Genomic DNA, 26427 nt, shown 5'->3' on the forward strand with positions numbered 1-26427 from the left:
CCCACGTCGGGGGGCGGGGAGAGGGGCGGGTGCCGGAGTCCTAGGACCTGTCTGCCGAGGCGGCAGGCGGACTCTGGTCCCGGAGGGGACTTGTGAGCCAAGACCACTCCAGATCCCTGGGCCTGGGGACAAAAGCTCAATGAGAGCTGGAAAGTGGGAAAAAGCTAGGCTAAAGTCCCGTGTCTCTCAACACGTGCCCTCTATGTACGGGACGTTAAGACTTGCGCCCACCATCCTGCCTTAACTGCTCTGGCAGAGCTGTTCCTCCTGAAGACAGGACAGCCCACCACTCATAAAGATCTGTCTTGACTGGAAGCATGGTCTTTAGCAGCCCTTACCGCCCCCAGCCCAGGACAGGGCCACTCTGTCAAGCTCTGGCTAATGGCTCCATGGTGACATTTTGGCTTAGTAATTCTCGGGGATGACAGTATCCACTGAACAATGCTGATCTACTTCTGTAAATAGAATCTCTCCTCCCAAGTCTCAAGCAGTATGCCAACTGGGACAACTCTGGGCAGGGGCTAAGGACTAATAAGTACCTGGGCACTATGTGTGGCCAATATACACTTCAGGATAACCTGCAGAGGCAACGCAGCAATCTCGCAGAAAGAGCCTTCTTGTTTGGAGCCAAGATGTGGCACCAGGTCCACCATGTGGGCCACAGGCAGCCACAGGCCAGTATTCAACTAGTCCCTGTCTCAACGAAGAACACAGCTAAGCACGCATGCTCGACTTTACATATGGGGCCCCAGCAAGATTGTGAAAGACAGACAAGATTGAGGGGAGAGCAAAGAAGGTGCCTGCTGAAAGTTTCACATTTTCTTTTAATCCTCACAGCCACTTGCTGGGTGGGTTCTGTGGGTATTCCCATTGTACGGACTCTGGGGTAGCTGTGAGTGTAGGGCTTTTTCTTCTTTAGATATTTTAAGGGTTTCACTGGACAGTCAAGGCTGACCTCTAAATCCTCCTGCCTCGCGCACTAGTGCTGAGATTATACACATTCCATCTCTTGTTAATCTTACTCTAAAACAAATTCTAGTTATGACAAAGCACACCACTAGATAGGAGGAAAAAATACTGACTTCGGTCTCAGAGGGTTCTGGAAGGCCAAGTTGATTTGGTAGATGAGGGATCTGAGGGATAAAATGCGAAGTGTGTGGGTGCATGTGTATTCCGCAATCCTGGACAGCCCTTCAAATGCAACCAGAGGACACAGCCATTCAGTGGCCTTCCAACTCCCTAGAGCTGCCCTCCCTACATCCCAGCTGGATGCTGAGGGGCACACTCGGGCCACTTTGGACCCTTCACTACACTGCTGCTGGGTTCTAGTGAATGCAGAGACTTATGGTGGCAGGGTTACTTGGTACTACCTCTGTCTGAATGACCTCTTCCCGGTCTACAAATAGTCTAGGGCAGCTCCTGTTTGCTTGAGGTGGGGGAAGACACGCCTCTTAAAACTCCTGTGCCCAGCACACTGATGGCTCACCATACTACAGATAGAGCACTGGGATGAGGGCTTTCTCTTTGTCTCGCCATCACTTCCCTTCCAGCATGGACTTGGACTGGGCTAGCAGGTGGGGCTAGGTTCCACAGCAGCACACAAGAATTAAAAGGCTCCAAAGTGGTCCCGGCCAGCCACACCCAAGATATGGTCCTGTTCCCACACAACAGAAGGAATGCCAGTTGTAAGACAGTGAACAAGGACGCTCCTGGCCAGTCCCCGCGGCTCTGATATGGTTGTCTTCATGTATCTAGATTAACTCACTCCGCCCACTGGGGGGGTCACTGACCAGAATTTCACAAACCCAGAAGGTGGCTGCCTACCTCAATGTTAACTTCACGTCTCTTTCTCACCTTCCTGTTTTCCTAGCTGTGCACCCCTCATTAGCATTAGTAAGCACCAGTGCTGCCAGGACAGTTAACCAGAACCCCTGGAGCAAGAATGTTGAGCCCCTTCATATTTGTATGCCCAAACCCAAACCAGCTGCCCCAAACAAAATCCTCAAAAAATGACAAGGCACACAGGAAATGATTATTTTCTAAATCAATACAATTTCTCAAATTTATTTATTTTTCTTAAAGAAGTACTTCTAATCTCTGTCAAAAGGGAGGTTAGGAAAGGTACCCCCTCCCTTGTAAACACTGAAATACAGATCTGGGAAACCAGGATCATCGACACACACAAAAAGTGCATTTTACAAAATATCAACTAAAATATATTTTACATGGATTATACTTCCATTGAAATTCTACCAGCTGCATTTTCATGTTCGAAAAAATATTTCCACATCTAAAGAGATTCCAAAAGCATTTAACATCTGGGCAGCAGCCCCTGCCTCTTAGGAGAGCTTATCTCCTCTCCTGTGGGTGAGGCTGTGCTCCTTGGCAGCACCCTAGAACGAGCAGGCTCCGAAGGGGCTACCACAACTGTCTTCTTACTTCCGACTTGCTCTTTCAGACTGATGACTTCCTCCAGAGCTTCTTCACTTCAAAGCCTTCCCTTTGGGTATGGGACAGGGCTTCCAAAACAAATATTAACCTCTGAAGCCTTCTGGCCTCACCTAGCCCAATCACCCATCAGGAACAATTTATCTTCTAAGGTTCAGGGCCTGGACCTGGGGCTGCCAAGTCTTTGCCTTCAGGGTTCACTTCCACCTTCCAGCCTGTGCCAGACTGTCCTCACCCCGGTGCCATGTCCTCAGACTGCTGGACCTGTGTCTCCTCTAGGAAGGACCTGGTGCCACCTTCCACACCATATACCCATGGAGCATGCCCTTGTGGAAGTGCCTGGCAGGCAGGTTCCCAGTGCTGGGACTGCACCGCACCACCCCGTACCACATGCTCCTGGCAGCCAGGCTCCCAGCGCTCCTCTTTGGTACAACAAGGTACAGATAACCAGGCTTCCAGCCCCTCAGGGTGCCCGGGTCAGGCCCACAGGGGACTGAGCCTCCTGATCAATCCCTGCTGGGGGGAGCATGAGTTGAGAACAAATTTCTGGGCAACAGGAACAAACTGAAAACTCAGGTCCTCGCTCCTAGAGAAGTGGCTGCAGCTCAGGTCTAGCTCAGGTCTGCGGACTGATACAGTGTTGATTCTCGCTGGGATGTAAATTAGTGCAATCTACAAAAGACTAGGGTAAGGGGTGGCAGGGCAAGGGGGAGCCACAGCACTCCTTTGGTTTGATTTCAGGTAGGTGTGGCTTGAAGAGTCATGTGTGAAGTTCTGCAAGAGGTTTCCCAGAACCTCCAAGTATAAGGCAAGAGGAAAAATCTTCAACAAATCAGGTAGCAATTTTCCTTGTCCCCTGCCCCCCACCCTCTCTCCCAGCACTCATCCGCTCTTCCAGACACGACAAACTTCATGTTGACCAGTATTCTGGGAAGCCAGACCTGCTGGGTGGCCCTTAATGGGAAGCTGACAGGAGGCTGACACTCATGGGTAGGCAGGGTCAACTTGTGCCAGCACCAGTGGCTACTGCAGGGGTGAAGGAAGAAAGGCAGGGAAAAGCCTCCAGTCCAGGAAGAGGAAGTAAAAGCTCGGCTCTCTTGGCTCACTGCAGCAAGCCAGAGCTGTGCTAGAACCTGCAGAGCCTGGTCCCAGGCCAGACAGGGAAGCAGCGGGTCACAGTGGGTGAGGTAAAGCTGGCTCCTGCTCCCCTCGAAAGGCCTGGGGAGGCTAGAAAAGGGCCTGGTTCTGGAAGGACTTTATCCCTTCTACTTGCCCCTGCCTTTCCTTGGCCCATGTCCCTCAGGCTTGGCCCAACCTCAGGGAAGACTGAATCTTCGGGAATCTCCACCCTGGGGTGCACAGATGGGCACCCCAGGCCAAGCTGAGGGCTCGTTTGCCTTTCTCCCATCTGGGTTTCCTTTTCTCCCATGGGGCCCAGAATCCACAGGGCCCCTGCCCACCCTCCCCCCAGAGAACCACAGGCCAGCAAGCCATGGCCCCTTACCCAAGTGCTGTGCTTCAAGCAGTGACCCCCGCCCCAGGCCCCACTCTCCTGAAGGCAGCCCCAGTGTGGGCGTGAAGAGGCTACTGCGGGTTCTTGAGGATGCGGCCATGGCGGAAGTCATAGACATGGCGGCAAAGGAACACCAGCTCAGGGTCCGTGTCCTCCGGCACTGTGCGGTGGGGTGGGGTGGAGTAGTCTGCAGATGGGGGCACCAGTGCTGTCTTTCGGCTGGGAAGGCCCTCGCCCCGGCGCTTGGCCATGGCACAGAATCTGCATGACACATCATCACTGACTTTAGCATGGTCACTTTTTCCAGAAAACCAATTCCGTCCCTACTGAGATAGAACTGAGGGGTGACATGCCTCTACTCTTATCCCCAGGGGTGTGTGCACTCCGCCAGCTGCCAGGTGACTTCAGGCCCGAGACACACACCACCTTTCAGGCCTCTTCCCAAATACCTCCCAGCGCCCTAGACTTCACAGCAGTAAACCACCTGATCATGAGGGCTGTGTTAACTTGTGCTTGCTAATTATCTCAGTAGGCGACAGTTCTATCTGCTAATTAAAAAATAAAATCCTGGCCAGGCATGGTGGCGCACACCTTTGATTCCAGCACTCAGGAGGCAGAGGCAGAGGCAGAGGCAGGCAGACCTCTGAGGTTTGAGGCAGCCTAGTCTACAAAGTGAGTTCTAGGACAGTCAGGACTACCTGTCTCAAACAAGTCAAACCAAAAAAAAGGTCTAGTTAGAGGGAGGATTTTAGGGAAGAACATTCTGAATTGGGCCACATGATAAAGTCATTTCCTTGAACTCCATGTGGTTCCCCCAAATCACCCTAACTGAGTCTAAGGGGAGAGGCTAGCTATCAGTGTCGGGTCCTACCTACCTGCAGTACTCAGCAAAGGTTAGCACATAGCATTTCTCTTCGATGCAGGCCACACTGTTCTGGTCCTGATGTCGCGATGCAAAAACTTCATTCTGCAAAGGCTCAAGGGGGGACAGGAGCACGTTGGTTACAGGAGCTAGGCCCTAACTCCAGGGACAAGGCAGGCGTGCCCTGGCCTACTCCAGCTAGCAGTTTAACCTACGTCTTGACTCTTGATTGCCCACACCAACCCCAAGAGGAAAGGAAACTGGTTTCCATCTTGATACCCCATGAATGAGAATTTCTACCCAAAGGCACTGTGGTGGTGTATGCCGCCTTCAATCCTAGCAGATGGATCTCTGTGTGTTCAAGGCCAGTGTGGTCTACCCATAGGAAGCCACTCAAGCTGTACGATAAAACGTCGTCTCAAAAAAAAAAAAAAAAAAAAAAGAAAAGAAAAGAAAAGAAAACTCCTTGCAAAAGGGGAAGGAAATAAAAGGTGAGCTTGGACTGGCCTCAGCCATAGGCACTAAGCTCCAGGTACTCAGAGCAGCTAGGTGGGCAGTGCTGCCTTGCCGTCCTGTTGTTAGAACCTAATTACTCATTCTCGTTTTCAAAGCCCCTGGCCCTCAACAGTCATTACTCTCCCATTTGGAACATGAGTCTAGACAGTGTTTGGGACTGGACTTGGCCACTTCCTAGCTGCCCTGCCCCTATGCTGTGTCTTAATGCCACAACCTCTTGTTCTGCGGCCCCCACCCATTGCACCCCGCTTGCCAGGCAGCTCACCTCATGCATGCTGGGGCTGCGCCCTCCCTGTAAGTGCTCAGGCCTGTAATACCATAGGAGGCTCATCATCAGTTCCCCTAGGAGGACAAAGAAGAGATCACGCTGGAGCTGACAACCCTGCTTAGTTAAGACAGGTTGGCCACCTGCCCTAGAGGTTTGTCCAAGCCCAGCTCCTGGCCCAATCCTGCAGGCTCTGGCCACCTGTGTCCCCTGACCAAGGCCAAACATTCAGCAGCCTGGAATGCTGCTAGGGCCCAACGGAAAGGCAGCTGTCCTTCTGGTTCCCAGTCTGAGGGAAAGGTACCTGACTCAGGGTTCTCCCAGAGGGCAGAGATCTTGGCCACGTAAGGTGTAGACGTCTTTCTTGGGCCTGACTTGAGGAGGACAGTGTCACGGACTCGGATTGTCTCTCCATGTCGCTCAACTGCCTGGTAACTCTTTCGGATGGCGGGTTCCGGCTCATCCTGGGCAATGAAACACATGAGTTTTCAGAGCCACACTCAGAATGAGGACCAAGGGAAGCGGGAATAACATCCACTCCACTTCCTCAAGTCAACCCACTAAGAATAGGCACAGGCTGGGCCCTCCTCTCCAGGCCCGGCCTTTGGAGACAGGACTCCTATACTTGGAAAAGAGTAATGGAACCGGGTAGGAATGTGGCCGAGTCTCTAAGTGTCTGAGCACTAACAGGGCAGTCTGAACATAAACCCTTAAATAACCATTTTAAGTGGCACAGCCTTGGGCAAGTTACCTAAGCCCCGGTTTCCTTATCTGAGATGGCAGGTGGGGGTGTACGTACTACATATGGCAGTGGTGAGGGTTAAAGAGGGTAACACATGTGAGGTGCTTAGCTTAGCTTTAGCATCAATTTCAGAAGTGCTCAATACGTTCTAGCTGACAGTTTTCAGCTCCCAGTGTTGCCCTATCACCAACCCCTCCTAGACACAGTATCTCAAGATCTCCACTTTACAGTGTAGAATGAAGATGGAGTGAGTGGGGATGAGAAGCTGAAAACTCAGGTCACCAATAGTACGTGACAAGTAGAAACCACCAGAAACTGGTACAGAAACTGGGGGACTTGACGAGAAGCAACGCGACCAGTTCCTGAAGTTAAGTGCAGCTCTCGGAGTAGCTGGACCATCTTATTCCATGTCTTGTGTCCACCGCCCTCTCCTATTCCCGACACCCAAGCGCTAACACTCACCAGCACATACACTGCCCTCTCACAGGCGGCACCTACAGGGACCCAGCCGTTGGTGCGACGGCGACGGCGGCGGCGAGGACGTGGGCGCTGGGCACGCGGCTGCTTGGGGTGGCTGGGCCTGCGGGCAGTCTTGCTCCTCGCAGTGTGCCTACAGCTGGGGCCTGTGCGTAGACCTGACTTGGAACCGCTCGGAGGCTTGGCACTCTGAGGGCATGCCCGGGCTACCGTCTGGGGCTCTGAGGTGGGTGTCTGAAGGTGGGGGATGGGCTCTGCTGCAGGTGGCACGCTGGGCACAGGGCATCCCAGGAGGGGGTGAGCAGGTGAGGCTGGGTGGCCAGCTTCCGGGAGAGGAAATTCCAACTGGCCGAGGGACCTGCAGCCTTCTGGAAAAAGGAGAGTGGGTCAAGGCAGGCAGGACAAACCGCAACCGTGATCTGCTTTCAGGTCTCAAGCCCGACTTAATTCCAGGGAGCAACGTAAAGTCCAGTGAGGTGGCAGGTGGGACAGGGGACTTTCTTCACCTTGGAAACCGGGCTGTAGACATTTGTGTGTCCCTTTCTAACTAGAAGGAGTGACAGCAAAAACGCAACAGCAAAAACGTCTGTGTTTGCTCTGATCTAAGTTTCTCTAGGGTTTCCACAGTAACGAGGAGCAGAGATTCTGGAGTCACACAGACTGGGATGTAAGTCCCACACCTACCACTTAGCAGCCATGTGACCTCAGGCAAGTCCCTCTGGCCCCTCTGAGCAATGCTAAGTAGTGCTTAGAGTACGACACGAACTTCCTGACTGTTGTTCTTATTTACACACTAATTCATTTCACCCTCACATCCCTGAGGTAGGTACCGATCCTGCCACTTTACGATGGAGGAAACAGACATAGCAGCTCCTGGGTTATCCAATGGTCATGAGGAGAAGGGGCAGGGGGAAACATCTCATTGCAGGCTGAGTCTGCCTAATTACATGCCCTTTGACCTGTTTGTCAAGCACTAAGAATGGCGCCTGACACACTGTGCGCACTGGTGGTCTTGTTTATCAGGATGAAGGGTGAGGGTCTAAGGAAAAGAGCAAAGAAGTAGCCTGCTCCTGTTTCTTAGGACTCCAACTCATGCTAGAACCTGATATAACCAGTTTGGCCAGAGCCAAGCGGGCTATAAAGTGGTTTTATAGACCCCTACATGAAGGGGTGTTGGGAGAGAAGGAAATAGCGTAGGGGAGGCCCAGCCCTCACCTCTCTTGCACAGGGCAGACCTGCTGGTCAGGATGGTTTTAGTCAATCCATTTCTACCCAGAAGCTTGAGTACAGTCTAATGCTGTTTTGCCAGCGAGCACGAACCATTCAGGTATCTGGGCCTTGAAGGTAACAGGCTGTGGGCACTAATCCCATGGCACCCATACCGGAGAGCACCGCTGGTCTCTTCTTGAGTACGCCCACCCACCCTGTCCACACCCAACTATTCCCCTGATGCCATGCCTGTGTCCCTTGTCTTTGTCAGAGCTTGTATAGCCAGGGCAAGACTGTCCCACCACACCTGGTACTGCTTCCTAAGGCCATAACCAACCTTCCCTATGAGTGCAAACTCAGTAACATGGAGGTGGACTGGACTCATGGTAGAGCCCAGGTCAGACGGGACATGGGAATAACTTGGTAAAAACCCTAGTTTGATTTTCTCCCCAGGATTGGGGGTTGAACCTAGGGCCTCACGCCCACTAAGTGAATACCCGCCATCACCGCCTAGCCCAGCCCTTTTTCTATTTTTGTTTGAGACAGGGTCTCTTTCTGTAACCCTGCCTGGCCTTGAACCCTGACTCAGCCTTCTGTATGGCTGAGCTTACAGACTTGTAGCACGGCACCTACAGAAGGCCTCATTTCCTCATCTAGGAGTCCAGGAAGGGGAACCCAAGTGTGGGACGAGAAACCTTCCTGTCCACTTCCATGGCAACATTAATGAACTTCCAAGCCAAGAAATCTCACCCACAGTCTGGGCAAAGCAGGCCGAAGAGCTAACTGTGGGGCATTTGCCTGGGATTGTTCCTCGGTCTACAACATCGCCTAATGAGCAGAGACCTCCTTTCTCAAACCTCCTGGCCGCCCCTCACCCCACCATAGTAGCTAGACCCGACAGAGCCCATGTCAGAGCTACAGCCCAGCCTCCTGGGATGCGGTATCTCAAAAACTCCCTAGCGTACCATGTGTCCCCCCTATAAGGTTTACCTGCGGTAAAAGGCATTTTATAGGGGCAGCCGCCACAGGTGGTGCCAATGCGGGTGAGAGACAGGGGCAACACCCCACAGATGCTGTAGCCGTTCGCTCCAGTGTCCTCACTGGAGCAGTAGCGAGATGAGCTCCAAGGAGGGTGCTGGAAAGGGATGCCAGAGGGTACTGAGCTCGGGGCCATGAGCAGCCCCTCACTGGGGGCTGCCACCGGGGACAGCTTGCCCTCAGGGAGCATGGGGCAAGGGGAGTAGCCTCCACACTGTGGCCCGTCTTGACCACAGTACAGGTAGAAGCTGCCCAGTGCAGTGAGCTCTGGGCCTCCTTCGCACAGACCGCTGTAGTCGGCTGGGTTGCCGGGCATCGGCAGCGGAGACAGCTGAGGTGCTGGGAAAGAGGGCTGATGCAGTTCCTGCTTTGGGGCAGGTGACTCCTCGCCTGGACGCCCAGGCTCTGGCTTCAGGGCTGCCTGCCCACCCATCAGCAGAGGCAGGTTGGGGCGCAAGGGGTTCTCCAGAGCCTTGCCCAGGGCCTGGTGAGATGGCTGGATGGGTGGCCCACGAGGAGCAGCAGATGGCCAAGGCTCATCGGGCTGCTCTTGCCAGCTGGGGGCCCCTGTAGCTTCCCCAGAGCCAGCCCCCTGCCGAGCCTTGGGACAGTTCTTGCTGTTGACCTTGGCCCACTTTGGTCGCGGGATCTTGGGTGCCAGGGGCTCGGTGGAGCGCCCATCTGCTTCTGCCTGGGCACGAGAAGGTCGAAGAGGCAGCTCTCGCTCCTGGCTGAGTTTCAAGAAGGCAGCTGCGTTTAGGCTAGCCAGTCTCTTGGGAGCTGGGTCTCCATCTCGACGGGCACCTTCATCTGGGGCTGGCTCTGGGGACAGGTCTCGATTTCCTTCTCCAAGATCTCCCAACCGAGGTCGCTTCTTAGAGAAAGACCAGGCCCCCGTGGCCCGGTCCCGGCTACGGGGAGGGTCCCCTCCTCGGCTTCGGCGGGCACCTGCCAGGCTGCTGGTGTCCTCCCGTTCCAGCAACAGGTTATTGAGGGCCTCGGCGTTAAGGGAGGCGAGACGCCGCTTGCGAGGCTGCACAAGACCAGTGTCCTCGCTGGATGGGGTCGGACTAGGGGGCTTGGGCAGGTCAGGGGGCAGTTCATCAGCTTCATCTGCACTCCGTGGACCAGCCACATTTTCCAGGCGAGTCAGCAGCACTTTGCAGGCTTTGGGCTTCTCTGGAACCAGTGAACGCTTACGCAATGGGTAGTTCTTGCGACGCCCTGTGAGGTGCCCAGGGCTCTCGGGCACGCCGGGCTCCACATCTTCAGCCCCCTGATCCATATTGCTGTCTTCCATCTGCAGGGGCTCTCCTCGGCCAGTGGGGCCGGAACTCAGCATAGGAAGGGACTTCCTCCGAGTGTGTGTCATGGAACCTCTGCAACCTGCAGGACAAAAGGAAAAAACCTGGTCACCGCATGCCACCCACTTGCACCTGAGGTGACTCTGGCTCACTCCTGCTCTTATTCTTCAGCTTGGAATTTCCTAGGACCCACCTGCCACAACAGTTGTGCAAGGACTGGCTCCCCCCTCTCCTAGCTTTGAGTCCCCATGAATTAAGCCCTGCAAAGTCTGAGGAGTGTCACAGATACCAGCGTCAAGGCACAGGAGGAACCGAGAGCAAGAGCAGACCTCTTCTTTTCCTCCCACTAGACCCTGAACGAGAGGAGGCCTATCACCTCAGCCAGAAGGGGGCTTCTGAACTGGCCAGAGGAGGATGAAGATGATGAAGAGACGTACTGAGTCAAAGGGCCTGCCCGCTGGGCACGGGAGAAGGGCGAGTCTGCCCTGCTATGACACTCTACATGATCCGTAAAGCAGAAGAGCCAGAACTCAAGTCTTTCTGGAAAAGCCCTAAGAAAGGAGAGGCCTGCGCGTGCCCTAGGAGACAGCACCCACATCATTTGGTTTGGATTCTAGGGAAAGGCAGCTCATAGTGCCAGTGTCGGTAAAGGACATTGCGCTAGGATGAAAGTCAGTACAGGTGACTCAGTGGTCCTGTAAGCCTCGCCCCATCCCTCAGTTCTCCCCATAGGCAAGAAGGGCTGAGATCCCCTAACTCTGGCTTTGCAGATGTCGCTCGCTATACAAACTCAGGGGCAGCTTGATCCCAAGTTCTTAGTAACAAAGGCCACACAGAGCTGGTGAGCTGTGGACTGCACACTTGTGCCATGAAGACAATGCAGAGCTGCAGGGGTGAGGCAGGGTGGCCAGACTGCAGAGCTGTTCACTTCCGATCTACCCTCCAAAGCACAGGGGCTGCCAAGAGAGGTGCCAGACAGTGCACCCTGGGGGACCCCTCCCCACCCCGCAGGCTGGGCTTTTCAGCTTAGTTTCCCCAGTGTTGTTATTCATTCTGGGAGAAGTCCCTGATGGGCTGGGACTTAACCCCGAAAACCCCAAGCCTGAGGATTTCCAGGCTTTGCCAAGTTCTTCCCCTTTAGTTCTGTGGTCCTGGACCACTGGCTGGGGTCACCGGGTGCTTTCTCTCCACAGACACACTCCACTGGCACAGAAAAGGTGCTGAGGAAACTCGGCTGACAGGACAGTGTACATGACCCTCAGGAGAAAGGGTTGAGAGGACTGCAAACAGGAAGAAGCAATGAGCCATGTGTGGGGACCTGCCACTGTCCAGAAGTCAAGCCTCAGGCAAGACAGAGCCTCCAGAGGCGAATCCATCCATTCCTAAGCGGCAGAGCTCCTAACAACCCCAGGTTTGTGACGCCTTAAGTCTCTTTTCTGCTTTGAACCAGTGGCCACTGTCCTGGCTGCTCAGCACACTCGCCAGCATGATCCTTTAGCACTCTTAAAAGTAGAGCAAGTGCAGACAGCCCATAGGCCCCCTTTTCAAACCAGGCCACCCTGTGCCAGCGGTGGAGCAGCCAAGAGCAAGCAGCACCACACCCCAACCGTATCTGTATTTCTGGGCAAAGCCAAGTCCGGCTTCCCCATGCCCGGAGGAGCTTGGAGACGAAGGACGAGTGAATAGACAAAGCAGCTAAACACGGGCTGAAGCCCCTCTACAGGCCCCAAGTCGCCAGAGCAGCTGGGCCTGGGAATGGCTGGGGGCCAAGGGTGAGGTCACCTGGTCCTGTGGCCTTTGAGGACATGGATACCAAGTACAGAGCAAAGGGGTGGGGGCGGGGGTAGGGGAAGAGCACAGGCCGGAGAACAGCATGGCTAGTAGCCGGGCTTTGAGCAGGGAAAGGGAAGAGGATGGCTCCCTGCTAGAAGCTGGGTACATGGGTGGGTTGACTGTCCTGGGAGATCTGTCTGTCCCTCTTGTCACCCTCAAGGAAGGTCCCAAGAAGAGAGGTTAAGAAGCAGCAGCAGTGGCTATTTCAGGAGCCTGTCCCTCAGGTGTGTGTTCCCTGTTTAACTTTTTAACCTCTGGGAGCCACTGCTCCTGTGTCTCCTTGCCCCCCCCACCCCCACCCCAGGGCTGGACATCCGGTAAACCTCTACATCATGGGGTGCAAGTCTTGTTTCCAAGCCAAGCACAGGAGCCTCCTGCTAGCCTCCTGTGCATCTGCCAAACCTCCTGTCACTGGCCAGAGGCTGCCAGGGCCATCAAAGCACACTGCAAATGACCCTCCAGCTTTCATGTGGTGCCGCAGTGGCTGTCTTCAGGAGAGGCTGGGGTCTCTGCTGCCAGTTTCTGCTGCACTTGCGCAGGAGACTTGGTGTGAGTCATGCTTTGAAGCACCTGTGAGAACCTCGGTAGCAGCGTTTCCCTAGGGTGGGGCTGGGTGGAGGTCTGCCGGGGCCCCTCCAACCTGCAGTGGGTGGCCCAGCAGGGCCGGCTGGGGGTTAGGAGATCCCAGTCAGCAGGCTTGACCCCCATTCCAGGAGAACAGACCTGCCAGTCCTCCCATTTACACTAGTTTAGTCAGGAACTTTCTACGGCTGTCAAGCAGTGAGGCGGGGGGGGGGGGGGGGGGGCACTTCAGCACTGCTCTCCTGCTCACTGGGATGCCCTGCCCCTGCACAAACAGTGCTGGCCCCTTGGGAGAAGGAAGGTTCCTGGGAAGGACACCCCAGGGCAATTTACTTTTTACTTAGCTGGTATGAAGTACGCTCTCGCTGGGGAAAACCAGTCTGTCAGCAGCCCCGAGCAGCTGCTCTGAAGGACAGTGGCTGGCCAGTGAGAGGGCTTCTAGGTCAAAGACCCCACAAGTTGAATCCAAAATCCCAGTGAGTATATGCCGAAGTTGGCAAGCCAGCAGCCTCCACTCCAGGTACATCAAAGGCTCAGCACTGAGGGGGGGATCTGAAGTGTCAGGCTGAGTGAGGCTAGGCTTCAGTGTGACTCAGCTCTGCCTGGGGCTAGCTGAAGCCATCCCCCCCCCCCCCCCCCCCCCCCGCCCTCCAAGCTCTATCTCTTGTGCACAGATTACCACATACCATTCTGATCAATAAGTAGAGGTGGTGCACATGCAAGGTGCCCAACTGAAGGCTCCAGCAAGGGAGGTCAGGGGCCTGGGCTGCCGGTCATCCTATGAATCACTCCCAGAAACTAAATCTACCCCTGGGTAGGAAGAGATCCTTAGAACTGACTCCTGCTGGCTTTCTTGAGTCTTCTTATTAGAGAAGAGAAGCAACAAGCGCGCAAAGGCGGTCAGTCTCCTTTTCATGTACTCGGTTGATGGCACCTGGGAAAACAGATGCTTCTGCTGGGCTGCTTGTGGTCAAGCCAGGCAAGGGTACGCACCACTAGGATGTCTTTGGTGAAAAGCGGACGGAACACAGAACTGAGAGCCTGTTCGAGAAGACCTGGCTCTGAGTGAGGCTGGGATGCAACCCCATGGGAGAAGCCTTGTCTACTAAGTGCAAGGTGAACACTTGAACGGTTCTGAACTTGAGGTTCCTCATCTGAAATGGACATACCAAAGTAAACCTTGCTTCCCAGCATTGACAAGGTTGGCGAGACACAGTGGGGAAACCTAGTGGGGAGCAGAAGTCTCCTCTCCCTCCCAGGCACAGCAGAAGCAGCGTCAATCATCAGTTTCCCACAGCAGGAGCTGAGGGCAGCCTGGGCGAGCATCCAAACATCCAGCCTGCACTTGAACTCTGCTCTGTTACTATTGTGCTAAGGACACCCAAACGTACCATCCTGAGGAGAGATGGCAACACTGTCCCTTTCTCTTCCCTTGTGAAGCTGCTACAGATAAATGGGGAGCTATGGGGCAAGCACAGGGTCACATTCAGGATGGGGTCAGGGTGGCAAGTGTTCTGCCTACAGTATCTGAGAACCCACTGCAGGTACCCACAAAAATCCCAGGGCACCACCTGCTAAGAGAGCAGTAGCTCTGGCCACCAGCCCTGCCAACTTGGCCTCACTTACGGCAAGTACTCAAGTCACCTTGCAAACTGAGCTTAACTATAGAAACGCTCGGGCAGGAAAGACTGCATAGCGCACACCCAGCGGGAGCATGGGTGTGGGCACTGGCTTGTTTCTAATCGTCTTTAGGCCAGGCATCTTTCTGAGGAATCACACCTGCCAACCGGAGGCAATAATACTGTCTAGGGCCTATGAAACCACACCTGCTCCTCACAGGTCACACTGAGGCCTGAGACCCTGGAGATACAGAGTGAGTAGCTGCACAGGAAAGGTTTGTGCCCACTCCACTCAGGCAGGATCTGGTCTGTCAGCTCAGCTCAGCCTGACAGCCAGGTCTGACTTTGATCAATTCTGACCACCCCAGCATGAGAAATGGCCAAAGCTTCAGAACCAAAGCCAGCCAAGCCCCCTCTGAGTAACTGTAAGGACACACAGATCCCCTTGGGGGGGGCTGTCTAACTTAGGTTACAGACTCCCATGTTTGTTAGAGGTCAAAATTTAGGGTAGGAACAGAAGAAATGGTAAGCTCTTGATGGTCAGAACCTGCCAGTGCCTCAGAGCACTGAAGCAAAGTCCTTCCTACAGGGGGGCTAAGGGTACCGAGTGAAGGCAGGACCTTTCATAGCTACAGATCCCCAAGCAAGGTGAGTGGGCAGAAAGCACTGTGTTTTAGTATGTCTGTGCTCTGATCCACGAAACTGACAGACTAGAAGGTAGTCACATGCAATGCCAGCTAGTCTTTGGGGCTTTCTTTGTTGTTGTTTTTGTATGTGTGCATATGTGATTGAACGCACACACCAATAGTGCATGCGGTGGTCAGAGAACAACCCGTGGGGGAGTTGGTTCTCTCCTTCTGCTATGAGAGTTCTGAAGATTGAACAAGACTCTCCGGCTTGGCAGCAAATGCCTTCACCCACTGAGCCACACTGTCGGCCATTAGGGGGTTTGTTTAAAGGCCAAGGCCTCTACCTTAGCCAATATACCCTCCTGTAGCTCTTGCTGGTGCCTGTGAGAACCCAGGGCACCCACCCCTCACATCCAGGCACCTCTTGCGACCTTTGCCCCACTGCCAGCCCCACACAACAGAGCTGAGACCTGATCAGGCCTGGAAAAGAGCCTGAACTTTCCAAGCCTTGCTTGGTTTGCTTTTCAAAGCAAGACCCTGTTTTAAAGATTAAGTAGGAACATGTACAGAATGCACTTAATACAAAGCCCATTCTTTTTGTTTTGTTTTTTTTTTTTGAGACAGGGTCTCTCTGTGTAGCCTTGGCTGTCCTAGAGTCACTTTGTAGACCAGGCTGGCCTCGAACTCACAGCAATCCACCTGCTTCTGCCTCCCAAGTGCTGGGATTAAAGCTGTGCGCCACCACACCAGGCTACAAGTCCATTCTTTTCTTTCTTTCTTATTTCTAAAAACTACCTTTTATGTACGAATGTTTTAAGTGCATCTGTGTGCACCATCTGTGTATCTGGTACCCACCAAGGTCGGAACTGGGTATTATTAGATCCTCTGAGACCAGAGTTACAAGCAGCTGTGAGTTGCCATGTGGGTGCTGGGAATCAAACTGGGGTCCTCTGCGAGAGCAATGGGTACTCTTAACTGCTGAGCCACCTCTCCAGCCTGAGCCTGCTCTCCCCCACCTCCCCACACAAGTCCCAGGTCAAGGGATGAAAATCAAAGTGCAAAAGACAGACACTGGAGTGTGGGCTAGTAGAAAGGGGGGGAGACAGGAGAAGGCTATGCTGGGGAGCCCAAAGCGTGGTGGAGAGAGAGGTCTGCGGAGGGCATTACTGAGTCCTCAGCAGAGGGCCCACTTCACTCAGGGTGTATTGTGAGAACAAAAGCCCAGCAGGGAAGGTAGTGCTAAAGGATGCTGGTAGGCAAAGGTAAGTCTTAAGAAGGAGGAGGAGGAGCAGGAGGAGGAGCAAGAGCAGGAGGAGGAGCAGGAGCAGGAGGAGGAGCAGGAGGAGGAAGAAGAGGAGCAGGAGGAGGAGGAGCAGGAGGAGGAGCAGGAGCAGGAGGAGGAGCAGGAGGAGGAGGAAGAGGAGGAGCAGGAGGAGGAGGAGGAAGAGGAGGAGCAGGAGCAGGAGCAGGAGGAGGAGGAAGAGGAAGAGGAGGAGCAGGAGGAGGAAGAAGAGGAGCAGGAGGAGCAGGAGGAGGAGGAAGAGGAAGAGGAGGAGCAGGAGGAGGAGCAGGAGGAAGAGGAAGAGGAGGAGCAGGAGCAGGAGGAGGAGCAGGAGGAAGAGGAAGAGGAGGAGCAGGAGGAGGAGGAGGAGGAGGAGGAGGAGGAGGAGGAGACTTGCACAAGGGTTGCTCCAGGGTCAGGAGGCCAGGCTCTCCACATCAGGTTTCCTCAGACCCCACTACCTGTATGCCACACTGCCCTTCCTGTATCTCAACAATGGGCTTTTAGCAACCCAAGGAGAAACCTTGAGCCACAGATGCATCGCTCTTCATTAAGAGTCCAGGGCTCACCAACCTGTTCTGTAAGCCTGCCCAGGAGTAGCAAAGACCGAGTGTTCAGTCACCAGCATAGTGTTCAGAGGGAAAGCACTTTCTTGCCTAACATTTGCAAATCCCCAACATTGGGTAAGAAAAAAAAAAGGGGGGGAGGTGGGATGGATTTTAAACCAGGCTCAGCAACCCAGCCTTTCCAGCCAGCCTGGGTAAGACAGGGAGACCCCCTGTTGCTTGCCAGCTACCTCCTGGTCTTGAACAGAAGTAACCCACCAGGTCAGGAGAGCTCCACCCCAGACCTTCCCAACAAAGAACCTCCTGAGTGAGGCAGCCATGAAAAACAAGTCCCAAGGCCAAGCCTTCCAAACATTCCACTAAGGGAAGGAGTCACAAGGCAGGCCCCAGTGCTACCTCAACAGGTTGCAAGCCTGGGGGAGGGGCAGGTAGGCTGACTTCACCACCACTAAATTCCATCCGCAAGGTTACCTGGCTGCTGGCTCACTGGCCTGACTCAAGAAGTTTGAAAACCCTTTATGCAAAATTCTTGATTTGTAAGTATTTTAGATTTCTGAGTTTGCTTTTCCCAGCCCCTCCTTCCCCACGCCCCCGTGCACACACGTGCAAGCACTCACACATGTGCAAAGGGGGGAGATACACTCCCAAACAAAGCTTTTGAAACAACCCAAGGACTTCAAATATCCAGACTATGGAGCCTTCTAGCATTCAACTTTCCCCTCATTCCCAGGAGCTCACAGTGCCTAATTGAAATTAATCCACATTTATAAATTAATTTGTATTTACTCAAGTCTTTCAGGACCATCCTGTTTTCTCTCCCAGTTTACCCTAGCCACCTCAAGGGAAGAGGATACTCGTTACCCTAACCCCCAGCCATTCGTGAGTAAGTGTGCTCACAATTATTACAAAGAATGTAAGAAACAGGCTGGGGATGAAGCCTAGAGCTTGCCCAATGCAGGCAGCAATGGGTTTGGTCCCCAGCACTGCCTAAACCCGGACAGGGTGGCGCATGGCTGCAATGACAGCATGCTGGAAGTGCAGGCAGGAGGCTCAGAAGTTCAAGGCCATCCTTGGCTACACAGTACATTTGAGGCCTGGCCTGGGTAAGATAGGATCCTATCTCAAAACAAAACAATAAGCAATAAATCCAGAAAAGATAGGAAGGTGGGACCAGCAGCAAAGAGCCAGAGCAAAGGTCAATCTCCAAGACCTCTAATCCACAGGGACCTTGATTCACCAGGGGCTCTTACTGTATCAGAAATGTTACTCTGCATTTTGGGGACCCAGCACCACCTAGCACATGACAACTGCTGCATCTATCCTCCTAACAGTCCTGACTGAAACAGATACCAAGAGCTCATTTAAGGGGGGTGGGGGATGCTCTGCAGATAAAGGTACATACTGCCAAGCTTGATGACCTGAGGGTGTGTGTACACACACACACACACACACACACACACACACACACACACACTCCCTCCATCCTTCCACCCCACCTCCTGGAGCTGTTCTAAGCGAGGGCGGAGGCAGGGCATCATGCAGGTGTGGCTCAGGGCCGTACTTCTACACTGATATCATGCTGCCACTTTCTAGGGCCTCACAGGACGGCTGCTGGGCCACGGCCCGACATAATAGCAGTCTGTCTTGAATCCTCAGCTTTAAGAACTGTTCACACCGACAGATGTGTTCACACACCTGTAATCCTAGCACTCAAGGTGAAGCGGAAGGTTGGAGAGTGCCAGGTAGACTGGACTATATAGGTTCCTGTCTCCTAATAAGTAAGACCCCCCCCCCAAAAAAAAACCCCAAAACAAACAACAAACAACAAACAACAAAAGAAAAGTTGATCAGAGTTCCAAATATAAGCATTTTAAAAACAAACCCACTTTATTACCTAGAGAGTGAGTGGTGAGTGCTCCAGAGATTGTATTTTACATTAAATCCAGAAAAAGAGCTTTTCCCAAGCACCTATGCCAGTCTACAGACTGAGGGAATCCCCTCCCCTGGCTTAGACCACAGTGGAGATGAAAAGTGGCCTATCACAGTGCAGACGGCCACCTTAACTTACAGACACAGAAACTGCTCTTGGCTTCCTTTCCTCAGAGCAGATAATCTCTAGCACTTTCGATTTTCTCTAAAGATCATTTCCTCTCCATAGAATTCTTTCCTACATTCAGTGGAAACTGTGTGGACTCCTACAGGTGCGAAGCAAGGAACCCCAACTCAGGGCTGAAGGGCCCAGCTGACGCTGATGGCGGTGCTAACTGGAGTTCTAGGCTTCGGGGATCTTGTGGCATCAAGTGGCAGCCCGCTATTAACTATTCTAAGAACACACTTCTAAAACACCTGGCCACACAGAAAGAAACCTAATAAACAAACTGTGTTACCCTAAACACTCCACACATTTGAAGGAGGGCCCATTTCTCTCTTCTGCAGCAGGAAACTGAGAAAGTTGTGTTGGTGGAGGCAGAAGCTAAATAAATAAATCCCTTTACCCTAGGCCAGAGAACCAATGTATCTATCCTCCCCAAATTCCATAGAGAAGAAACAGCGGCAAGAGAAAACAAACCCCAGTAAGTCCTTAGCTAGTACCAATATCATTACTATGAAAAGCTGCCTGTCTTTTCATTCAAGTAACTCGCTTATGGTACCCTGGAAGTTACCCACTCATAGAGCCAGGCTGAGAGACAAACCCTCATCCCTCCCTGGCAGCTCAAGCCTGCAGACGAGCTGGAGGAACCGATCACACCGAGTCAGATAAGTAACCGTCCTGGCAGGTATGATCCACATGCAGAGAGAAATGTGATGGCCACTTCTCTAGCATAGTGACTGCACCCTGGATCCTGCCCTCCAAACCCTGGGGCCTCTGATCCCTAGCTTACTCACCTAGATGCCCGGGATAGACACCCACACCCTCACTGGGACCCCAGGATTTGGCAGCCTTGCTTCGGCAGCCCTAAGCAGGATGTTTGGGGCTCACTTGTAGCTCATTAGTGGCAAAACTAGGAGATGGGCTGGAGAGACATAAAGGCATTGAAGTTCAAACCAGTCCATTTTATTCCAGGTAGGTGCGGCCTCCTATAAAACTAGGCAAGATCTCATCATCCAAGAAGAAGACCTCCTGGGCCTGACCTCGGAAGATCTAAGCAGCCTGAGGGGTCAGGAGCTGCAGGACCTCAGATCACTGGATGCCAGGAACCTTTGCTATTAGCTGTCACAAGCTCTGGACCACACGTGGTGTTTTCCCATCTGTTTAGGGCTAAAAGACACTGTGTTGGCCCATCAAGGCAAGGCCAAACCCATAAAGCTGGAGTGCCCAGGCTGCCCTCAGAACCGGAGCACAATGTCCTCACACTTCCCTTGTCCCTCCAAAGCCGAAGGCACAAAGGAAACAAGCCTTGCCAGATTGTGCTAGCAAGTTCCCATAAATGCCTGGGCCAGGGTAGTACAGCTTAGGTGAAATGCTTCCCCATTGAGAGAAGCTGCTTTATTTACATTCTTCACAACCCATTCATAAAAAGGGGGCCCTTTAATGTCGGGACTGTTCATATAATGCTCCATAAACTCGCCAGCTTTGGCTCAGCACGGGCTACTTTTCAGCTCTGGGGATTTTTTTTCCCCCTGAAGATTTTTTTCCCCTCCTCCTTAATGACTCACCTTGCGACAGGGCAGGGAGGCCAGATGTTGCCTGAGCAAGGCCAAGAGGAACAACATTAGATAAAATGAAAACATTCTAAGTCCTCTTAGATGCTATGGTGGAGAGGCGGGAAGAAATGAAAATAATTAGCCAATTTTCATTGAACTCCAATTTCAAGTGGATATGCTAGGTTGACTTTCTTTCAAGTCTACTGAAATTTCTTTCTCAGGTGTCAAATGCTACCCAATTCATGCCTCTAAACACTGGCGAGCGTACGGAGGGCACTTCCTCTATCCCTACAGAAGAGAGAAGGGCTCTTTCTGAGTTGTAATTTGCATCACGGATGAATAAATTAAAAGGTTGTTTCCTCTCCTGAATGTTCTAGAGCTGCTAGCTCCCAAGAGGGGCAGAATCTGCTCGGGGTGAAGGAACTCAGGCAATGCCCCTGAAGAGGGAAGGGCTGTGTTCCAGGACATGCGCTGCAGACAGTGCAAGCAGATGAGGAGAGCACTCAGGAGAGGCGCTCTGAGGTGGATTTTCTGTTACAGTAAAGGAGAAGTAGTAGGATTTTTTTCCCCTTTAATTGATGGGGGAGAGGTTTGCGTTGCCATGGCAACTGTAAGGGGTAGCCTTCCCGATTGGAAGGGAAATGCTGGTCCATTAATCATCAAACTGGGGCACAAAAGAAAGGTCTAGGGGGGATGATGGGTGCAGGATATGTTTCTTCTCCACCTAGCTTCAAACCAGACATCAGTCTTCGTCCGTGTCCCCCACGGTTCAGGCTTGATCACCAATACAAACCAACTTCTAAGACAGCTGGAATGACAGCATTCCTACCTGAAAGGTCCAACTTGGGGCAGACATAATGACAAAGTCAGGAAAACACTTCCTACAAAAGGAACCCTACAAATCCCTTCCATGGGACTGACCCAGGTTTACTTTTCATCTGTGTTCTCCAAAGTGTTTTTTTTTCCTCTCTCTCTCCCTCATTTGCACCCAGATGTGAAGAGGTAAAACACATGGATTCATTTAGCACGGACAACAAGTAAATTGCAAAGGAACAGCATAGCTGGGTACAGGCAGAGAATGGTTTAGGGGGGGACAAGAGGAAAAAAAGGATTACAGCCCCCTTTCCAGTTTGTATCTCCGTGGTGTCATGTGACTGATCTACAGGACTGGCTCTTCACCAGCAGATAGGTCAGAAACAGCAGTTAAAAATGCCCATGCTGGAGCCTCACAAACACGCCCTATTTATATACCTTTCACAAAAAAGGTCAGAGACCTCAAGGACTGAATCCACACCGAGCATTTCTAAAATCACCAAAAGTTCTGCTCCATCTCCATTGACTTCCACAGGCAACAACACTGGGAGGAAGATTACAGACTACTTGGATACACACACACACACACACACACACACACACACACACACAGACACGCACGGACACACACGCTTCACTCATTACTCCCTAGCTTTAAGAAACTTCCAACCTACAAAACATTCGAGAAAATACCATGCTGGAAAATTCATTTTCGCAAGCTCACTGACCTGAGCAACACTAAGACTATGGACAAGTGGGAGAGAAGAGAAGGGTGGGAGCCAGGAGCAAAGGGCAGGGGCCAGACAAGTGTGCAAGACACGACCAGCAAACAGCCTCAGGGACACTGTCTAGGGTCAGACTGCAAGAAAAAGAGAGCAAGCACAATTCGGTAAGAAACTGACTTGTGGAAGGGTTTGGGAGAAGAGCTGGTAGCTATGTCCAGACTGGATCAGAAGTGCCGGAGGAAGGGGGAGGAAATGACATGGGAACACGGCAGCAGAAAGGATGGGAGGAAAGACACCAAAAAGAAGGAACCAAAATGATCACGGTAGCGCACATGAGGCAATCCCTACACTCCACACTCGGGAGTCCAGGCAGGGGGATGGCTGCACGTTCCAGGCTAGCCTCGGTTATACAGTGATAGGGAAGGGAAGACAGAGGGACAGAGAGAAACAGAACGGCTCAACGCCTGAGAGCCAGACCTCCTAAACACTGATCTGACAGGCACACGGCTCCTGCCAGGTAAAACCCTTGTCACGGAGGGACATGTTATTCTGGCAACTCCCACCTTCCAGCAGCCAAACCAGGTCACCCTCCTGACTGCCACCAGACGAAACAACCACGTACAGTGCAACCCCCGGCAATGGCACAGATTCTCCAGCCTTCTCAGGATTTCAGACATACAATTAAAATCTCTCAAACAAACTTCAGTCTCTTGTGGGCAGTAATACCTCCCTTTTCCTCACAAGTCTTAACTTCACCCAAGCTGGGGTCCACACTCTCATGGGGAGAGCGATGGGGTCCGAGGAATGAACTACATACCCTACAGCCCCTACCCCTTAGGCAGATAGGCAGGTTTCTCAATGTGGCCTCACAGCCAACCGCAGCCTAGTGGAGTTCCTGACCAGTCTCACTGGTGTGCCACCCCAGCCCAGATTTTTCTCAGCCAAAGGCCATGTTTTCAGCTGTTATCAGTTTGAGTCTCCTCTCTTCCTGTTCCTAACAGGATCACATGGGGGGACGGGGGACGGGGGACGGGACACGGGACCGGAGCTGAGTGGATTTTCACAAATGGATAAAAAGCATGCAGCCTAGAGCTAGAGCTGGTCAGCGCTGGGGTTAGCAGCACTCACAGCTTAAGCCAGGGATTCCAAAGTGTCCTAGGACAATGTTGTCCCTGAGAAATGTGGTCCTCCTGAAGCTCTTTCCTCCTTTTGGGTAGAAGAAGAACATGAGGTGTATGTCGAAGGCGAGGAGAAACGTATCCGGTGGTACAAAAGAAGAGAACTGAAAGCCTTATTTTATCTCATCACCAGATTTCCACCTGGATTTATAGATCTGGCTCATCATGTCCCTATGTGGGTACCTTCTTGCCTAAGGAAAATTGCTACACCAGTAGTGAAGGTATTGCCGAGCACAGGGGATGGGAGGGTGTGTGTGTGGGGGTGAGGTGGGGTCCCTTAGTCCCAATCTAAGTCTGTGCTCTTAAGACTGCCGATGATGGTCTACTAGGAGACATCCCAGGTGGAGTTAAACCTCTCTGCCGGTAGACAGACTTGCTGAAAGCTTCTACTGCTCGCAGGCTCTGCTGACCCCCATGAGTCCACCAACCCGTTCGCAACTGGCCAGGGCACTCGGTGCGCACACCCCCACCCTTGGCCCCTCCGCCTTGGCTAAGTCGACCCCACTCTTCCCGGAGCCGCGAGGCGATCTGTGGCTGGAGCCCAGAGCCAGTGCCGCAGCTCCTCCCGGTGGACGCCCCGGCCCCCGCAGTCCCCAGGGCAGAGTCCGGCCCTGTCGCCCGCCCCTTGGTGTGGGTGCCCTGGACTCGCTCCCCTCCCCGATACCACTACCTGCGCCCGCCCGGGCGCCGCCTTTGTCCAGCTCTTCACCGCCGAGCCGGCCCCTTGGGCCCGACCTGACCCGGCCCCCGGCCCCAGAGGAGAAGCGGCGGGGTTGGCAGGGCACAACCAGGCCGGGCCTGGAGCACCCGGTCCCGCTGTCACTTGGAGGCGGTCTGACAACTTCGATTCCCCCCGCCCCACCTCGGACTCGGCCGCCGCCCCGCACCGTCCCCACAGGGCCTCCCGCGGCCCACACTCGCTGTTCGAACCGGTCCCCTTCCGTCTTCGGCGCCTCCCTTCCTCCAGCCCGACCCGATCCAGTCCACACTACCCCTCGCCCAGGCGCGGCCCCCATCCCCAAACCCACCCCCCCTCCGGTAATAGCCGGTCAGCTCCCAACCCAGGAGGGCGCCCCCACCCCGAGAGGACGATCCCGCGGCGACGCCCCCGGCCGCGGCCCCTTGCCTCGGGGACCGCGATGGGGGAGGGGGCGCGGAGGGGGCCTTGCCGCCCGCGCACTCGGAGGCGAGCGGGCTCCGCCGCGGCGAGGAAGCGCCCCGCGTCCTCCCGCCCTCCGTAGCCCGGGACGCCCGCACCGCCGCCACCCGGCCAAGCTGCCACCCTGCGGCCGCCACCCACCCCGCCCCCGGCCTGCGAGGCAGGCGCCCCCCGGGGGCTGTCACCTCGAGGCGCGCTGCGCTCCCCGATGGCGGGACCGCGGTGCCGGACCCGGGGGAGGGAGGCGGCGCGCGCGGGCGGGCAGGCGGCCGCACCTGCTTCTTGTCGTCCGTCCGTCCCTTCCCGGGGCTGGCGGGGGCGGCGGCGCGGCGCGCTCGGCGGGGCGCGCTGACGGGTGGCCGGTCCTCTCCCTTTTGCTAGTCCGCCTACCTAGCTCGCTCGCTCTCCCTCGCCCGCCCGCCCCTTCCCCCTCCTGGATCTCGGCCCCTAGCTCACCGGGACGAGCGGCGCAGACGGCGCGGCTCTGGGCGCCCGCAGGCCCCGGCCGGGCTGGAATCCGGCGGCTGGAACCCCCCGGGGGCGCTCAATTCCCGGGCTCCACGCTGCTGCGTCAGCGCCTCCTCCTGGGGGCCGGGGCCGGGCGGGCGGAGCGGGGGCCGCGGTCGGGCGGGGCCGTCGGGGGGGGGCGGGCGCGCCTGGCCCGGGCGGGCGGACAGCAAGGGCCGGACGGGCGGGGCAGGCGGCCGGACGGGCGGGCAGCGGGGGCCGGGCTCCGGGATCCGCTACGCCGCTCGCGGTTCCCCCACAAACTCCCCGAGAGCGGAGCCTCCGCCGCCCTCCTTCCTGCTTCCTCGTCCCCAGCCAATCAGCGGCGCGCCCCTCGGCAAGCTCCGCCAATCAGCCGCCCCGCCCTGCGCTGGCCCCGCCAGCCAATCCGGCCCTCGGCTCCCCCTCCCGGTCTCCAACCAATCAGAATCGTGGGTCGGTCGTCCCGACGCAGGGGGCAGCACGAGGCGGCCGGGGGAGGCGGTGCGGGGAGTGGTGGGGCCTGGGGGGAGGGGTACGGTGCCAAGGGTGGTGGCGGGGGATGATTTTCTCTGCCGGCTTCTTGAATTTTCTCCTCGTCTTCAGAGCCAGAGCCAGTATCCCATGGTGACCTGACCCTGAAGCCCCAGCACCTCAGCTGCAGACCCCCCCCCCTGAGAAATCTTTGCTCGCCCTAGCCCTGACCATCACCCTTCTACAGCCCTCTTCCCTCGTAACCTCTCCAGTACCGGCTACAGTAAACTGAGGGCCGAGGGACACCCCACCCTCCTCAAGCTGCTGCCCCCAGGGCAAAGCTTCGGGAAGACCAACCGAAAAATCAAGCAAGAACAACACCCCCTTTCCTGCTAAAAGGGCCCCAGACTCTAGCGAAAGGGCCCCGACTGCTGAGAAGCCCCTCCCGCCCTTGCCTCATCTTTCCGACTTCCCTGCTTGCCACGTCTCCTTTCCTTCCTAGCAAGGTCGGTCCTGGCTCGGTAACCCCTCACCCGCATATCTTTTTCCTCTTTCTGCCCTTCACCTACCGCCCCCCACCCTAGCCCCCAATTCGTCCTCTTCCAGAAGCCAAGTGTGGAACCCTCATCCATTTCCAGATGACAGCCCAGCCTAGTCTGTGAGTCCTTGACACCCACACACCCTCTTCCACCATCGCGGGGAACATCAGAGCTCCCAGGAGGAGGGGAAAAGGGGCGGGCAGCCCAACAGGCGCGGCTGGACACCCTCCTTCGCGTCCCCAAGCCAGCGTAGAACCAGGGCAGACACTTACCTAGCTTCCCCATAGTCACCTTATGCCGTGGCTCCGTCTCTCACACCCACAGACGTGCTTTTCCAAGCCTGAGCACGCTCTCGGGGTCAGCCGGGTGGGTGGGCACAGCAGGCTGAGGTCATACGAAGGGGTGGGAGGTCCCTGTGAGGTGCGGGAAGGGGCTGTGTCCAGGACACCTTGTAGCGCCAGACCCAGCCCAGAACTTAACTTCAAGGAGCCATAATGTGCACACAGTAGGTTCTTGAGAAATG

General features: G+C 54.7%; 1 protein-coding gene across 6 annotated transcripts; it reads right to left on the bottom strand.

Annotated features, from left to right (window-relative positions):
- Window positions 1-2035: 2035 nt before the first annotated feature.
- On the bottom strand, window positions 2036-26427 carry BAHD1 (bromo adjacent homology domain containing 1). 6 transcript variants are annotated; one of them, XM_084775914.1, is made up of 7 exons: window positions 26177-26427; window positions 9023-10456; window positions 6809-7188; window positions 5909-6068; window positions 5605-5681; window positions 4837-4937; window positions 2036-4222 (listed from the first exon to the last, which is right to left on the bottom strand). In XM_084775914.1, the coding sequence occupies exons 1-7, from the start codon at window positions 26187-26189 to the stop codon at window positions 4033-4035; spliced, it is 2355 nt and encodes a 784-aa protein (XP_084632040.1). In that variant the 5' UTR covers window positions 26190-26427; the 3' UTR covers window positions 2036-4032. The 6 variants fall into 6 exon arrangements, with proteins under 6 accessions (XP_084632040.1, XP_084632041.1, XP_084632039.1 ...); XM_084775915.1 differs by having other exon boundaries at window positions 4837-4928; window positions 6809-7191; window positions 26177-26425; XM_084775913.1 differs by having other exon boundaries at window positions 6809-7191; window positions 26177-26424.

The sequence above is a fragment of the Acomys minous genome, assembly GCF_964271855.1.
Source record: "Acomys minous genome assembly, chromosome: 3".
Lineage (NCBI taxonomy): Eukaryota > Metazoa > Chordata > Mammalia > Rodentia > Muridae > Acomys > Acomys minous.

Bases quoted from the DNA above. Each gene is read 5' to 3' on its own strand.
- BAHD1 (XM_084775913.1), bottom strand. The intron at 6,069-6,808 runs GTGAGTGTTAGC...TTCATTGCCCAG, and splicing joins AGAGGGCAGTGTATGTGCTG to GATGAGCCGGAACCCGCCAT. The intron at 4,938-5,604 runs GTGAGCTGCCTG...TCCCCCCTTGAG, and splicing joins GCAGCCCCAGCATGCATGAG to CCTTTGCAGAATGAAGTTTT.